Genomic DNA, 17314 nt, shown 5'->3' with positions numbered 1-17314 from the left:
CATTGGTATTATGCTAAATATAAAATATCTCTTTATACTTTTAAAGAGATAGCTAACATAAATGGGTGCGTCTGTCTGCCAACCATTTTCTTGATGTTTCTTGAGCTGCTGAGCCCCTTGATATTTCTTTTTCTCACTGATTCACTTTGAAGTCTTGAGGATTGTGAATGTGATGCTGTTTTTACTTAACCTTATTCAGTAAATATAGTATTTGCTTTCACAAGGGTCTTATTTTCAGCACTGTTCAACTTGAAGAAACTTACTAATAATTGAGGCATACTTCTGATTCCATGGGTAGTATTTGTGATTCTGCAGTTATGTTTTCCTTCTTGTAATTTGTTTCTTCCAGTCCTTTTTATTTTTTAGCAAAGGACCTACAAACAGGAAAGTTGACAATGCAGGAAATAGTGAAACTGTTCATAAAGTGCTGACATCTGCTTAAATAAAAATACTTGGGTTTTTTTCAGTCTTCCTCATGTATTGCTTGTATTACTTTTAGGTCAATCATGTAGATCTAATCTGTTTGCTCTTGAAGAGGCGCGTGCTCTGGCTCGCTCTCTGTGAGTGCATGGTGGCTGCTCAGTACTAGTCGGTTTTACAATCATAACTAACACATCTGATGAGCTAAGGGGCATTCCACTTTTAACAATTCTGATTTTTTTTTTTTTTTTTTTTTCCTTGACTGGTAAAGCATAGCCAACCTGTGCTGCAGAGGGACATGCAGGGATGCAGTGCTTTTCCCAAACAGGCCCCCCTGCCAGTTGAAGTTCTAAGGTCTCCAGATTAGCATTCCTCATTGAGTACACTGAGTCTTCCTGAAGTATCAGCTGCCAGGCTGTTTTGTTTGTATGTTCTCCAAAAAGTGGATTCTGCAATATGATGGTACTTACTGTTACAATGTGTGTTCAATTCACAATGATACTAATTAGCACCCACAATATTATGTGCCCTTAGTGTGCCCTAGTTCTCCTCTGGTCTGTCTTTCTCTGAACAAGATCACAGTTGGTCTAACTGTAGAAGTCTGAGAAGGCATATATGCTTGATGTCTTGACATCAAATTTTATTGTTTAATCTTATGTATGTAAATGCTATTTGTGAATGAGGCGAGTCATTTAGAGGTTTTTCTTAACTACATGGGGTTAAACTTTTAACTGCTTCAACTTTTTTTTCTTGGATTCTACATCCAGAAATTAAAGCAAACTTTGTTCCTATGATGAAAGGACCCACATCATGCCTAACCACAAAATACCTTTCTTATAATTTCCCACTCCTCTTGTTGTTTAGTAGTTTAACCAGGGTTAAACCACAACACTTCAGTTACCAGACCAATGGAAACACTTTCCAAAAGGAAAAAAAGAAAGTAGGAGGGGGATATGGAAATACTGCTTTATTATAGAATATTTGTTTTACTTAGCCTCAATGTTCGCGTTATAGAAATGAGTCAGTAATGAATTGTCATTACTTTGTCATTTTGCATGATGTACTTGTGTTGTACTTTGCAGATTCTCTGCTCTTCTGCTGTCATGCAAAACATGCCTGTAAGGCTACCTCCTTGTAGGTTGCTTGGAGGGTTGCAAAGGGTCCTTCAACTTTTCTCCTCAAGACTTTGGTCATGCTGTAATGATGGCTGTACTGATTCAGACAGTAAGGTCTTCCAGCCTGGTGTCCTGTGGCGGATGGTTGCATCAGAAGTAGGGTAGAGGCGCAGTGCCTGTATATTTATAATTTATCAGACCATTTTTATTCTTTCTTGGGCGATTCTTGGCGCAAGAGTCTTTCTGTCTTTGTCTTGACTACCTGGCACAACTAGTATGTTCAGCAAACTTTGCTACCCATTATGAGAAGTGAACCAGCAATCTTTCTCTCAGATGATCCTCTTGGTTATTCTGAGTGATGTGGTTTCAGTGTGTGAAAACACAGATAGGCCTTCAGCAGCTTTAGGCAAGGCAGGTTCTTGGCCTTTAGCAACTTCAAATTTTTCATATAGGGCTCTGTTTGGAAAATTTCTAAAAGGATTGACAAGTCATAATACTGCTGTGAGGATCAGCTTTTCACTGTCAAAATGGGATAAAACTTTTTTTACAGCGGGAATGTGTTATATAAGGTTATGTTGTTTAGTATGTTTCCTGAGTGGAAACTTCTGCTTTTGCACAGTTCTACACAGAAAGTAAAATGCAGTTGAGTCAGCTCATTTTCACACTTCAACAGCTCCTAAAGCAAAACTTGGAGTATCTCATGTGCATTTTGCTAGTAGTTTCAGTGTGGTGTACAAGAATAAGAAGCATTAATTTAGCAGTCTCTAAGTATCTTAACTTGCTGTTCAAGTAGTGCTGTCTGGTAAAACAGGATTGGGTTTATCATTGCAAATAATAAGGTTTATTCTTTGCATTCCTTTCAACTTTTTGTTTAAACTGGTTTCTATGAGAGTAAACTCATATCTTTTAGCATTTCTGACTTAGTACAAAGGCTTGCTGACTCTGAAACAAAATTTGTCTTACTTATTTTTTTAATCCAAGATGATATTAGCATTTGGCAGGAAGTTGCCCACATGAGATAGTACTGTATCTGAGAGTTGAAACAATCTGTTGACTTTACAGAAGTAACTTTTCCTTAGTCTACATCTTGCAAAATAGGGCACTACTTGGCAATCAAGCACGTGTATGCTGACCTTTGAACACTTTGATGAAAATCCTTTGACAAGCAAAATTATCAACTTCCTTTTTGCAGTGAAATTTCCATGTCTGTAATGTGTAATGGAAATTGTTTTAGTGTAGTCATGTCAAATTATGCCTCACTGAATATCTCTACTCTTCCCCACGGTTACTTGTATGATAGACAAAAGATTGGTTGTTGGTTTGTTGTGTTTTTTCCCCCTCCCATTAAGCTTCAGCATTCCCTATCCTCATTCAATCAATTTCTTTTGGGCTTCTCCAGATGGTAGGCGCTGTAGAAGAAAACACACATCAGTGATAGATGAGCAAAGGGAGGGAAGAGTCAGAGTCAGGAAGGTGTTGTCGGTAGTACTTTATTAGTGGTCATCATAATAAATGAATTGTAAGACTGAAGTGACTGAGTCTAGTTTAAGTGTCTCGGGTGGCACCATTATTCGTGTCTATGGAGTGGGAGTGCATGTTAAAGGTTCGTACGATCTGGGACTTGGGTATCTCTTCAGTACAGTTTGAGAAGGAAGTCGAGGGTTTTCATTGGAATAGGCACAGACAGCATTATGGAGGTAAATATGAAACTGGAGGAATTACTCCGTTTTCAAGGTACGTGATGGGTGGTCAGCAAGATGTTATCCTGATGTTGATCAGAAGGTGTTGTAGTTGGAGGCGTCGTAGGTTAAAAGCATTAAGGTTTGTGTCTCCTGTGACCTTAAATTTGATACTAACACCTAGCTGGTAACAAAAGACATCTTGGACTTTGATTTTCATCTGCTGATGAGATTGTGTTACCCTACCATCTTCTACAACAGGCCAACAATGTAAGTGAAATTGTTTGGCTTTTATTAAAAAAAGCTGTTGCAGCTTTTTTGCTGCATGTTGCTCTGAAACAGTGTGACAGATGTCTAACTGTTTTATGCCTATTCCTAATTGGCAGATGGAATTCTGTCTTGGTTATGTGTTATCTGGTTATGTGAGTGACAGGAGGGCAGCTTAGAGCTGCTTTTGTGACTTGGTTTGAATGCAAAGTTAAGAACACAGACTAACGTTGAATGAATGTAGGAACAAATGTATTGATTGATTGATACAGGCTTTGAGAGAGGTATTGAAGACGTATAGCTTTTGTTTGGGAATTTTTTATTTACTTTTTTGGAAGGCTTTCCTAGTCCTCCTGAAATAGGGCATCCTTTTAGTAGAAATACATTTGAACTGACTTATTTCAGAGTTTACCTGAAATTTGTAATAGGTGATGAAGAATACATGCAGTATTTATAGTGATGCTTGATTTCACGTTTTGTGATAGAAATTAGGTGTCTGTTTGTAATTCAGAGGGTATTATATTTGCTTTTTATCTTTAATCAGATGTTATGGTAGCTTAAGTGCTTAGTCCATCAAGCTGGCCGTAGATATATAAAATAGATCTGATCCTTTTCTAATATGAATAAACTATGAATAATACTAACTTCAATGGAGTTGCACTGTGTAAGACTCTTGTACAAGCAGAGTTGATCCAGAGGCACATAGTTGCTGGATTTGCAACTCAAAACTTAAGTCGGTCTCCTGGGATAGAGTTAATTTTCTTTCTAGTAGCTGGTATACTGTTATGTCCTGGATTCAGTTTGAGAAGGATGTTGATAACACACCCGTGTTTTCAGTTGTTGCTAAGTAATGTTTAGTCTCAAGTCAAGGATTTTTCAGCTTCTCATGCCCAGCCAGCAAGAAGGCTGGAGGGGCACAAGCAGTTGGGAGAGGACACAGCCAGGGCAGCTGACCCAAACTGGCCAAAGGAATGTTCCATACTGTGTGATGTCATGCCCAGTATATAAACTGGGGGGAGTTGGCCAGGGTGGGAGGCAGATCACTGCTCAGGAACTAACTGGGCATCAGTAGGCGAGTGGTGAGGAATTGCATTGTGGGTCACTTGTTTTGTATATTCCAATTCTTCTATTTTTTTTTTTTTCATTTCTATCCTATTAAACTGTCTTTATCTCAACGCCGAGTTTTACTTTTTTTCCATTATTTTCTCCCCCATCCCACTGTGAGGGAGGTGAGCGAGTGGCTGCATGGTGCTTAGTTGCTGGCTGGGGTTGAAGCATGACAGTCAGCAACTTCCTGTCCCAACAGGGGTTGCAGTGGGATGTAATTTAGTGCTTCTTAAAGGGTTTTTGACCACTAATTGCATGTAGTATCAGTTTAATCTTGTGGTTTGCAGTAAGCTTTCCTCTTAAATGTATGCTATGATGCTTTTGATTAGATTATATGTAGTTTTAAAGGCAAGTAAAATACTGCATGTTTCAGAAGACTTCTCTTCTGCTAGGGAGAGCAAACAGTTGACCAAGTTTAAGATGATCTGCACCTGTTTTGCTGTTGCTGTGCAGACTCTACTGCTTTGGGTACCAGAGAAAAAACCTGATGCTGAATGTCAGTGGTGTTCTCTTATATGTATGGCAACATCTAAGAACGTGTAAAGCAGACTGGCCACTAATAGGAGTCTGGCACCAAATCTGGAAATTGGGAAGAAAAGGTTGAGTTTAAGAAATTGGGCAAAGCTAAAGTGGCTGCCAGCCAGGGAATACATACACTGCTCCCTGTCCGTGTCCCCCCCCCCCCCCCCCCCCCCCCGCCCCAATCCTTCTTTCTTTCATCTGCCAGAGAGAAATAGCTTTCCTTTACTGGAAAAAAAAAAATCTTGTCTGTGTGGTGTGACTTTTGATGGGATTAAAGATGAAGGAAGGTATCTGTGTCAACCCAAGCATGGAAGCAAGGCGGAAGATACAGTAAGTCAGAGTAGCTGCTGGCTGGGAGAACTTCCCTGGCTTAGCAGAAGTGACTAGAGAGCAGTACTTTGAATATGCAACACAGGAAAAGGAGATGGAAGAGGACATTAAAAGAACCTTGCATAACGTAGGAAAAGAAAACTGTTATGTGCCATAAAGACAAGTATGGCTTTCGTTAATAAGTTATGTGGTTTTGCCTGTTAATGTAGGTAGTAAAAGCCTTTCAAAAAAGGCCTATTTCTTCATTCACATAAGTTAAATAAAGCAGCCATTCCTCCCTCATGTCCTTCACTTGCAAAAAAAAAAAAAACAAACCACATACTTACTGCCATGTAAAAACATGGGTTTAAAAAAGCCTCTGATAAAAATGATGTTCCCAAAGTTTGAGAGTGCCATCTTTAAAAATAACTTCAGTAACTTTAAACCTTCTGCTTTGACTTTTGGCCTGATTTTGCTGCCTCACTAGGTACTTCACACACTTGCTTCTAAAACATGACCATATTTCAGCCTCTAATTGAAATTCCTAGATTAGATGATTTATCTTAACAAAGATAATTCTTACTGGATGAGACATTTTGATCTTCATAGATAACCAAGATCCTTTTGGCCAGAGTATCAGTTACAAAGCTAAGAACTGTATTACTACCATTGTTGACGTGCTTTTTTTTGGTGTTTTTATCTGTGTTTATGTTGCTGGCAATACCCATATTCTATGTACTTTTGCTTCCAGTTTTAGCAGGTCTGTGCCCTCTGAAGTCTCATCTGTTTAATGAGTGGTGTGTTCCTGCATTCCTATAAAACTTTCAAAAACTTCATCACTGCTCATCTTTTTTAATCACTTCTATTTTTATAGTGGTCATGTGTAATTTATACCTGCTCTGTCCAACATTATCCAATTCAGCTTTTTTTTTCCTCTGCCTCTGACCCTATCTTGATATCCCTGAATTTCTGGAGGTGCTTGGCAGCCCAAGTAGTTGGGCTATAGCAGTATTTAACTGTACATACTAACTTGTCATCAAGTCTTCCATACCTGTCTTAAGTCTGCAGCTGATGGGATCATAGGTACTGCTGGAATAGAAGATACAAAGTACATTTTTTTTGTACCATGCAAGGGGTTTTTTTTTATTTCTAAGTGATTAATGACTTACCAATTCTTCCTTTGCTTTGTGAATTCTGGGACACTGTATGCTTGCTTTTCATGTAGTAGCTCTTCTGTTGTAAACAGACAATGGAATGGTGTGGCCCACAAGTCTTTATTTCTTCAGTCTGAATAACCAATTCAGAATAGACATGCAGATCAAATGGGAGTCCGAAAACTTTAAGAGGCCTTTTTGAAAAAGAAGTGGCATCTCCATTTCTCACTGGACAGTCATATAGGTTTATCTGGACCAAAATTACTGAACAAAACCAAACCTAACCTTGTTGGCCTGTTCTCATCATCACAACTGAAGCATAGTACATGAATAGTGAACAATGAGCTTTAAATCGTGGTGGCAAGGTAGCATTGGTTACGTAGGATTTTTTTAATAAGGCATTTTTTTGACCTTTTGGATGCTTAAGATGCTAACTTTTTTGGATGAAGCGAGCTTCCCCCCACCCCCCCAACAGCAATATTCAGTTAGAATTATCTTGGTTAAAGACAGCATTTTCCATGTTTTCTACATCTACAAACATATCTGATTTACAGGCAGGAGATTCAGGATCATCTTCTGTTCTGCAGCGTTCCACTTTCAATCTTTTTGGTCTTACCTATTAAATGATGCTTTTGATAAGGACTAATCACATGTCATCTCATATGAAGCACTGGGCTTCTGAAAGAATAACCAAATATTTGTATTCCTAAGTCACCTTCTAAATGGGAAAATCTGGTGTTCTTACGCATTAAAACATGTGGCAAAGTTGTTTTTTCTTGTGCAGTAGAAAGCCATGTGCTGCACATCCCAGAGACCTGAGGGAAAGAAGAGCTTCAAAGTAGAGGACAGATGCACAAATCTCCCATTGCTGCATTACAGGTTAAGTGAGTATGGGGCTGGGTCCTTGAGAGATTGTTGCAGCTCTTTCTGTTCCGTATCTAGTCACAGCTGGAGTGGGAAATACAGAGCAATTCCTGTACTAGCATAGAGCTGCAGCTGGTCAGGTGATGTCCTGGTGTAGGGTCCACACTGGAGCTGCTCGCAAGCTATTTGTGGGCCACCTTTTGCTCTGTATTCACTAGGGCTTTAATTTAATGATCGGCTCAACGGAGTCTGTGGTCTGCTATTCAAAGGAGGAGAGCTGTGACTGTGTGTGCCTATTCCCTAAGTTACGCCATCGGTTGTCATTACAGATGATGGTAAACTGAATTATGGAACTCACCCAGATGAAAACTAACCTGATCAAAAGAGAAAAGGATTTGGTCATGACTCTTCAGTGGCAGCACCTATCCTAGTTTCAGCTAGCTGTGAAACTGTAGCCTGAACTCAAGTCTGTTGGCTGATTTTAATGTTTGCTGCTCTCCAGCTGCACATTGGCGTGAAAGGAATAAGTTCTCAAAGCAGCTAAGTTAGTGCCTTCCTCTTAGAGACAGTCAGTCTATAAATAATCCTTAAAATAAACAAAATTTGTTGTCTATCAGTAGTGCAATTTTAATCTATTACAAAATTATTTTAGATGAAACTGAGTTACCACCAATTGTAGCTTATTTTACATTCGAAATAGAACGAGAGGTAGACATAGGTTAATTTCTGTGCACTTTCATAGCGCTGTAGTACCTAGGTTGTAAACTCTAAAAGACATTCTGCAGGGACCCGTCCCTTTTAAAGTTGGGCTGTTGTTGACAATTGGTAATTTTACTCATGTCAAGCAGTAATAAGTTTCTACTATTGTGTTATTCTATAGTCTTTAAATTTGGATTGAGTATTTTGGGTGTTTAAAATCGTGCAATTCAAAGGCTGCTCAAAGCAATCTGTAAATTCTGAATTCAAAATGCTGAAAAGAGAATTTCACTTTGCAGGATCTTCTAGTGTTCACACTGAAGCACTGCAATGCATGGTTGTGGTGGCAGAACTCAAACGAGCACTGCTACAAACGAGTGGCTGAGGATCACTGGATTCAAATCTTATATGATAATCAGATTACAGTGCAGGTTACTGAGCTGTCAAACCTGGATGTTTCAAGTGTAGGTTGGTCTAATTCTGATGATTGTGAATTGTATTCTGAATCCCTTGTTCTCTTTTAAGTAGAAAGTAGTTTATCTTAAGAAAGGAAGCTTAGAGTGGTAGCTGTACGGTAGCTGAGGAGACACATGCTGAAGGAAGTGGCAGTTTGCTTAGCATTATGAGCGTGATCTGATCTTGGTAGTAAGTTTCAAGGTTTTATGAGCAGGAAACTGCCTTATGTTGTATATACACATGGCACCCGCATTCTTTATTGCCTTACCTACTTCAGCCTTTTGTATATATTTATTTTGCCAGTGTAGTGTGTTTGATGTTAAGAACGTTACTGTATTAATATCTTTCAATGTGCAAGACACTGCTCTGTGTATCATTGTATAGGACACTGGTATTAGAATCTTTGTATGTGTGAATAGTAAGATGAAGCAAGGCCAGTTAACCTGAAGGAGCCTGTTCAGCCCGCTCTGAATTTAGTAGTGTTTTATGGATTCTTGTGGGCTGTCCAGAAGGAGTAGAATACAACTTTGTCCCTTTAAGCTGTGAAAGGATGAATAAAACTGGTTGCACTTGTGTATAATTCTAAAATAAGTTTATCTTACAGCTTCTAAAAAATGTTGACCTTCACCCTGGTGTGTTGCTTCATGTTAATCTGTATTTTTGAATGGTTGCAATAAAAGACTACTGCGTCTTTAATTTACATAGTGATACAAGACATTGCTGAGATAATCTGAAAATGCCTTGCAGATGTTACTAGGGACTAAAGCCAAACGTTCAAGTTCAAAATGATTAGACTTCGTTCTTTTGCGTGAGGCTGTATGACACACTGGTGTGTTGCAAGTGTTCCCCACCCTGCCTTTTACACTGATATTGTTTCCTACTTGGTCATTTCTTATGTTTACTGAAATCCTTCAAGAAAGATCTCACATAAAAGCAAATTTCTGAGGCTTCATTGATCTACCTTTATAGATTGAGACAGTATACTGATGTAGCGCAAGAAAACATGCCCTCTAAAAAAAACATTGAAAAAAAAAAAAAGTTGTATATTTAATCCAAACCCTGCAATTCCTACTGCTGAGAACAACAAAAATAATAATCCCCGGGTAAGCTATGGGAACAAACTGATGTCCTTCAGCTGTTGGATGCATATGGAAAAAAACAGGTTTCTGGAAGAGTGTTGTCCTGTAGGTATGTCCATGCTTGGAATCTGCATGGAAGATGTTGAAACTCTAGCTCTGTTCACGTGTCCACCCAAAGCTCGTGTGTGTGATCAGTGCCGATAACTGCACATCTGTCATCTTGTGATGGGCAAGGTGTGTAAATGAGCGCTTCAGTGTCCTTCAGTACCAATCACAACTCTTCAAAATATAATGAAAAGCATGTGCACTGGCAGCAGTTGATTCTGAAACACTTACTGCTGCAGTATGTTGGAGGTAACAGGCTTGTGACAGCTCTCAAATTCAAAGCCATCCTTTGGAGAATCAGCAGAACAATACCAGCTGTTACAGCTATGCTGTAAAAGTACTACTGCTTACTAGTTCTCATGTTCATCTATGCAACTTAGTGGCTTGCTGTTCACAAGAAGCAAAGCCTATAGGTAGAAGTATTTTCCAAGTTCTCTCCCAGAATTCAAGAAACTGAAGGTCAAGTATATTGATTTTCAGTCATGTGCCTCTTCTCACTTCCTTTCTTTGAAGGTAAGTTACAAATGTGCTTGCTCATTTCTAAGTTGCTTTTAATTCAGCCGTAACTCCCAGTGACTGCAGGAAAATGTTTCCCTTTCTTTTTGTATATCTTGAAGACTCTTGTGTCTTGTGTCTTGCAGTAAAGAAGTTGTAAATTTTTCTCCCTCTCAGCTCTGCCCATTGAAAAAAATCAAAACCCCACATATAAACACAGTAGGCAAGGAAGAACCAATGCTGGGAAGTTGGGAGCAAGCCCAGCTTAAAAGTTGATGCATAAATTCCAGTTGTTCTGATGCTGTATTGTTCAAAAGGGTAACGAGACTTTGTTATCTCGACTCCTTTCGCCATCTTGGAATGAATTCCTTTTTATTGTGATCTATGTCCAATGGTGGTAAGTGCCACAAACTTTCTGTTTATCAGGGAATCCCACTGGAGAAATCTTTTATTTTCATTTAATTTTACTTCTTCCATTCTTACTTCAAAAGAGTAAGGTAAGATTTAGATAAGTAGGAAGATAACTTCCTTAAGAGCATGGGGTTTTTATTATGTGCAGGTCATGCAAAAGAGATCTCTTAATTTTTAGTTTGATAAACAAGATCTGATGCTGTGGTGCTTCTTTTATATTCTTTGATAGATGGGTCTAAAATGAGACTCTTTCTAGCAAGCAAATCAGGTATTAATTTTTTCACAGCTTCTTTGCCAATTTTTGGTGTTTAATCACTTTTTTAAATTCACTTGGCTTGTATATTTAAAAAAACCAAAACACCCACAAACAAAAGACAACTAAACCATTTAAAATGCCAGTACATTGAGTACTAATTCTTTTTTTTTCTTAAATAAAGTATTGCTTTGCCAGAGATGGAGAAATACTCTACTGTGGTAGGTATACAGGCTAGTATACACTATCAGAGATTAACATTTATTTGCATCTTGAAAGGGCTTGATTTCCTGGCTGATTTTTTGCTACATCTGCACCAGAAAAATGTTATTAAATACACAGACTCCATGAACTTAGTGAAATGGGAAATGTATTAAATCAACTTGAGTTAAAAATCAACAGAAATTGTCATGTGATCATACAGCTTTCTCATATGTAAGGTCCAGCTGCTGCAAACTAATGTTAAGCCACATGAAAAATTATCTTAAAATACTGTGGTTAACTATGTAATACAGGTAAATGTTAAGAATTCTAATACTTGCTTGCCCCTGGCTACTAAGTGATTTTTTTTTTTTATTTTTTTTTTTTACATTCATTTGTATGTGTTTTCTTTTCTGTCTGTCTTTCACTACTTGTATTCTTCAAGAACATGACCCTTCCAGTACCTTCTTGCTAAGCAGACTGAAGACCAGAGAAACTTTTTACCTTCAGGAAGTATTTGCTAGTACTATTGTTAGCAGTTTACTTACTCCAGCCAGAATACTTTGGTTTGGTTTCTTTGTGCTGTAGCGTTTTCTGCAACAGAAATTTTGTTTAAAAGAAGAAAGAAGACAACCTGTAAGTCCAAAAAGTGGTACTGTGTAGGGAAAAGTTGTAGTGGAGACCTAGCTGAAACTGATTCTGTACCATGGAAAAACCTGAGATACTGGCTCTGGTGACTATAGGGTTAAAATCACGGATGAGGGGAGAACAAAAGAGTAACAGTGATGCCTTGAAAGTAAGCTACTGTTCTAAAAACTAAAGTAGCAAAATGAACTGTTTCAGCATCTCTGCTCAGTTTGTCCTTACATTCTTGTAGGAATTGCATCAGACTAGTTTTGTTAAGGTTCATAGTAGAAAACCATTGGTACTAAAGCTGGAAAAGGAACCTCTCAATATGTACTGCTGGGCGGTCCTGTACATTTAGTATTGTAATGCAGCTCTTTGGAGCATTTCCCAATGCCTCTTTAAAATCATTGCATTACAGCTTAATTATGGGTAAAATCTGCCTAGGTTGGCTGGATAAGGAGGAACATGTAACTAGGGAGCAGAGTGGCAGAAGAAGAAGAAGTAGTGGTAGAAGAGCTTTCAGTGCATGAGACGAATGTGACTTTTTCGCTTAAACCGAAAGAGGCCTAGGTGAGGCCAGTCTCCCTTCCCTGGTCTCATATTTTGGTATGTGGCGTTGGACAATGGTATACCCTAGCTGGTGAATTTTATTAGGTTTGTGTAGTGATACAAGGTAAATAACGGCCACATGCAGCTCTCATGGTTTTTTGTGTCAGTCTTCGTGTGGCACTAATGACACTGACTTTTTCTTAGTGTGCAGATTTCTCTGCTCAGTGTATTCTTTGACAGTTTTATTGGAAGCTAAGGGAGAAAATATCCTCAGTAAAGTGAGAAGAGAGGATGCATCCCTGGCCTGTAGTTAGCAAGGATCTGAAAAGGATTTTGAAGAACAATAAGCCCTCAGCTACTTTTACCCCATGATGCAAGGGAAATGCAAGCAATTACAGTCCTAACAATGCACAGTTCAGGTCTCAACTTTGACTTCATCCTTGCAGGCTGAAAGTTTGCGATTTCTGCAGCAGATGCTCGTCTAATATGTACTGACTTGCTAGATGGACACCAGTGTGTCAGACTTGTGTGGCAACTCTGCTTTAGCAGTTAAAAATAATTATCCTGTTAGACTTTGCATTCTAAGAATTAATCTGGGTCTGCGTTTTCTAAAAGCTTCTAAAACTTAACTTCAGATGGACATCCAAATGTTTCTGGGCTTTTTCTCCCTACTGGAGAGAACAGCACTGCACGTTGCATTTTAAAACTGTGAAAGCTGTGTGATCCTTTGCAATCAAACTTTCTGATTTGCGAATGACTCTTCTTTATTAGACCCCAGTATCTTCTAACTTTCGCGTCCCGGTGTGTGACTGTGTAAAATAAGAATTAATTGATAAAGGAAACTTTACGTCAGTAATCGCTTTTGAAATGCTGTAGTCGTTGGAGTGTTTTACATGCCATAATTTAATTTTAACTGTAACCAAAACGTTGCTTGTACTTAGCCATGCAAGTGCACTTGGCAGGAAGTGGTAGCCCATGTCACCAGGCTTGCTCTACAAATGTTTGCAGCTCACCACTTCCTGTTACTGAAGTGAAAGAACAAAAGAAACAGCAGTTTCTAGTTCATTTTAGCCTCTAAAAAGTTGCAGCTGCATTGGTTAAACTTATTAGTGTCATAACAGAAATATTCGTGGCCTTCCTCTTTATATTCTTCTTTTAGCTTTGAAATTCATCTTTATTTGAGAATTTAGGTGAAGTTCCTACTAGAAATCTTAAGTTCTGAGAAGATGTTTTTTGTGCAGATCCTGAGTTTTAGAAGTGATCAAAGGAATGGTGGTGTAAATCATCTTGGTGCTGCGAGGGAAATGACTCACCACAATAAACCAGTCTGTGCAAGGCATGGATTGGTGCACATAGATATCTAACTGCAGTGTAAGCTTGCTTTCTCGGAAAACCGTCCCTACAGGAGTCTTTCACTGTTTATGCTGATGTGTCTTAGCTTCAGCAGTTGACAGTATATACAGAATTATCTTTAAACCACAGTAGTCTCTCAACCTAGTTTTCCCGATTGTTGTTATACTTAATTCTAAGACTTCAGGCCTAGACATAAAGCAGCTTTTAAAACAGGTTTAATTTGCTGTTGTCCGTGATACAATACCCTTTCCAGAAAAATCTGTATTTGTGCTTTATAACCTTTGAGGCCAAAAGAAAATCTATTGAGAGCAAAGGTACTTTGTTTTCAGACCTGAAAACAATTACCTGTGATTTCAGCAGGTGTTGCACCTACTTAAGAGAAAAACCTTTACAACAAGGGAGACACAGAATCCTATCAAATGTAAATTGAAACACTTGCCAAGCTTCTGTTACATGTAATAAGGATTTTTTTTAAAGTACACATCATTCTTATGTCATTTTTAGAGGAATGTGAATTAATGAAAGTATCTTTTTGCCTGTAAATCTACTAGTGAATCTTGGGAAATGGCAATTGTAGCAGTAGTCATAGCATTTTAAATTAATGCAATTAATTTCATACGCTGTTAAAAGTGCTGATGTGATATTTCTGCTCATAATTTGTATTCTAACTAATGGGCTAAACTACATATCCATAGCACATCAAGATCAGCTGGCTGAGACTTGGTATTTTCAGTATATTAAAATATTAATATCGCATGCGAGAAGAATGAAAGTCAAATAGTTAATGAATGTCTGTATTTCATATTCAAATACTACTCTAGTATATTTTTAAAAAATCCCATAGCTTCCTCCTTAAGTGATGGATGAATTCTTAAAGCTCGAAACAGCATTTTCCCAATTAAGATACTCTTGATAAGTGTCACTTAAATTACATCTGAAAAAAGAAGAAATTAAATAAATAAATAAACTTACCTGCCCGAAAAAATGGGCCATTAGTTTCAAAACAGATTAATTGGGGGGTACATGGAAGTGGCTGTCCTGGGATTCAAAAATCTGGCAGTCACATACTGGGACTTGAACAGTCTCAATTTGAACTATGTTATAGCATAGGTTTAGAGATGCGAAAGTTAAAATAGTCCAGGGTAAAGGCTGGTCTGTTTTGACATCTTGGCTTTGATTCATAGATCCATTTTATCCCTCTAAACCTTAAAAGACATTATTAAGCCCTTCTGAATTAATTCTTCCCCCCCACACCCCTCCAGCTTAAAATCTGTCTTCAAAATCAGTCTCAGAACTGATGGGTACCATGTGGAAGTGTAAGCAGGGGGAAAGGAGAGAGGTGTTTCTTGATACCTTTTTGGAGCTTCCTAGAAAATCGAAGTTACTCCTAAACTGGTGTTCTTAAAAAAGTCCCATGTGTCATCTATTTCAGTCACCTTCAGTAACTATCTGTATAGCTTTTCTCTCCTGTGACGCTTTACCATTTACTGTGATGTCTGATTAGACTGCATTAAACATCAGTTTTCAGAAGTAGATGCTAGTTTTGAAAAGGAACTAAGGGGTGATAGTATGTATTTTTTCCTCAGAGCCAGCAGAGGTTCCAGGGAATTGAGTTGAACTGCAGGGGCTAGTCAAAAAGTTGAGAAAAATATATATTCATACTAGTGACCTTATCAGTGTAAAATGGAAGAATTTTGAGATTAAATATTTCTCTCATAATCTTGATTAACTCTAGTAGTGAGCTTGAGTTTTTGGTCTATTTTCATTGTGCAGAATAATTTATCCTTGGCATGTTGGATGCAGCCGAAAACTTTATGCATCCTCAGCACTTCCTAGTGTTTGGAAGAAATGGCAACGTCAGAGTAATTCTTTTGCCTAAGTTTGCTCTTACCAAATTGTCAAAAGGAAACTGAATGCTTCCTTTTCATTTATTGCAAAACTTAGACTCTCTCTTTCTCTGGCAGGAATTGACTTTAAGATCAGAACAATAGAATTAGATGGAAAGAAAATCAAGCTACAAATATGGTAAGTATTCCAAAGTAATTTAAATTTTCAGTGAGTATTGAATTAATCTTTTGGGCAGGAATACTTCATAGCTTTTGAGCCTGGGTGTACCAGAAGTTTCACACCTTTTATACATTGACTGTCCATAAGGTTTATGCTTTCTTCTAGCTTGCTCTTGGAGTGGTTCTGCTTCAGTAGCACAGGAAATAGCCTGTTCATATGCAAACGTTACAGCAACTTCCCATTTTATCAAAAGCTGTCCTCTTAAATGCTCCTTTAGCTGTTCTGTGTGGAAGAGAAGTATTAACTTCATAGCTGTAAACTAAAATATGCAACCTAATAAAATGTAATCTCCTCTGATACTTTGATACCTAGTTGTACTCACAGAGGCACAGGTGAGTGATAACGCTCCCGTTCCTTTGCATGGTGGGTTAGTAGAGACTGAGTCTCCTGATAGCAGCAGATGAGTATTTTTGGTGTAGCATTATTACACATGCCAAACTCTTTAAATGCTACTGGTGAATGTAGGGAGGGCTCTTGCTGATTTCTCAGGTTCTCAAAAAGATAGTTGTGATACTTGCATGCGAGCCAGAATTCTCGTGGCTAAGGAAGTGAAGTGCCAGAAGTGGTTGGTACAAATTTTCTGTCTGTAATGTAAGTCAAAAAGCTGGTTTTTGTCAGGCCTTTGGAGTTCAGCTCCCACTAGATGTGACTAGTAGCCAAACACTTTGGTCCTCTTGTTCACTCACAGACAGATACTGCTTTGAAGTCATCTAGGATAAAGTATCAGCACACTAAGGTATAGTGGCTGATTTTAATAGCTAACTGTACATGAAAATGCACTATCCTAAAATATTTTACTGCTGCATGTGTTAATTTTTGTTTAATGCAGGACTCCGATGCATCAGAGCTGCCTTTTTTAGTTATTCTAGGGAAGGCTGTGTAGTGCTGAGTTTTATTGCTTGCATGAAAATTTAAATGCTTTTGTGCCATATTTATGATGCTGCTATAACCACTGATGTAAGCAGGGTAGCTTGGGAGTGAGGAAGATTTTGAGGGCTGAAGAACCTGTGCAAACAGCTTCTAAATGGTATTTTTTGTTAATGAGTGAGTATCCATACATTGTTACTCTGTTTAAAAAGACATATCTAAGTACAGAACAGTGTAAAGATCCCCTCCAACAAATACTTGTTTTCACTGAATTTTAGGGATACAGCAGGCCAGGAGAGATTCCGCACAATCACAACAGCTTACTACAGAGGAGCCATGGTAAGTACTCTCACTTTAAAAAAATTAGGCACAACTAATGTAACTGGTTTGCTCTTCTAAAGGTTATATCATGTAAGTCTTCAACTAGAGTATTAGATAATTGTGGCTTGAGATGTGGGGAATAAAATTTGTGATTTGGTTGGGGTTTTCTTGTTTTGTGTTTTTTCTGTACTTTGTCTGGTCCTGTTTTTGTGATGAAACTTCAAGCCTTATTGTCTTTTTTAATATAATTAATTTCTGCAGATTATAATAAGAAGCTAAGTTGCCAAGCTTTAATGAGACAAGTTTTTTTTAATGCAATCAACCCCTTTAAACATTTGAAATGTTTGAAAAATAGATAATGAATTATTTTAATATTAAAAGTGTATTTCACTGAATT

At 38.0% G+C, this 17314-nt stretch overlaps 1 protein-coding gene across 1 annotated transcript in view; it reads left to right on the top strand.

The window, feature by feature from the left end:
• The window catches only part of RAB8B (RAB8B, member RAS oncogene family), a 29478-nt gene that overhangs the window by 2157 nt on the left and 10007 nt on the right, over nucleotides 1–17314 (top strand). The window contains 2 exon segments of the mRNA XM_030014793.2: nucleotides 15627–15687; nucleotides 16875–16935. Coding sequence (XP_029870653.2) covers nucleotides 15627–15687; nucleotides 16875–16935 — 122 coding nt within the window.

Source organism: Aquila chrysaetos, chromosome 5 (genome assembly GCF_900496995.4).
Source record: "Aquila chrysaetos chrysaetos chromosome 5, bAquChr1.4, whole genome shotgun sequence".
In the NCBI taxonomy this organism is placed as follows: domain Eukaryota; kingdom Metazoa; phylum Chordata; class Aves; order Accipitriformes; family Accipitridae; genus Aquila; species Aquila chrysaetos.
This window is presented reverse-complemented; position numbering and strand designations above follow the sequence as displayed.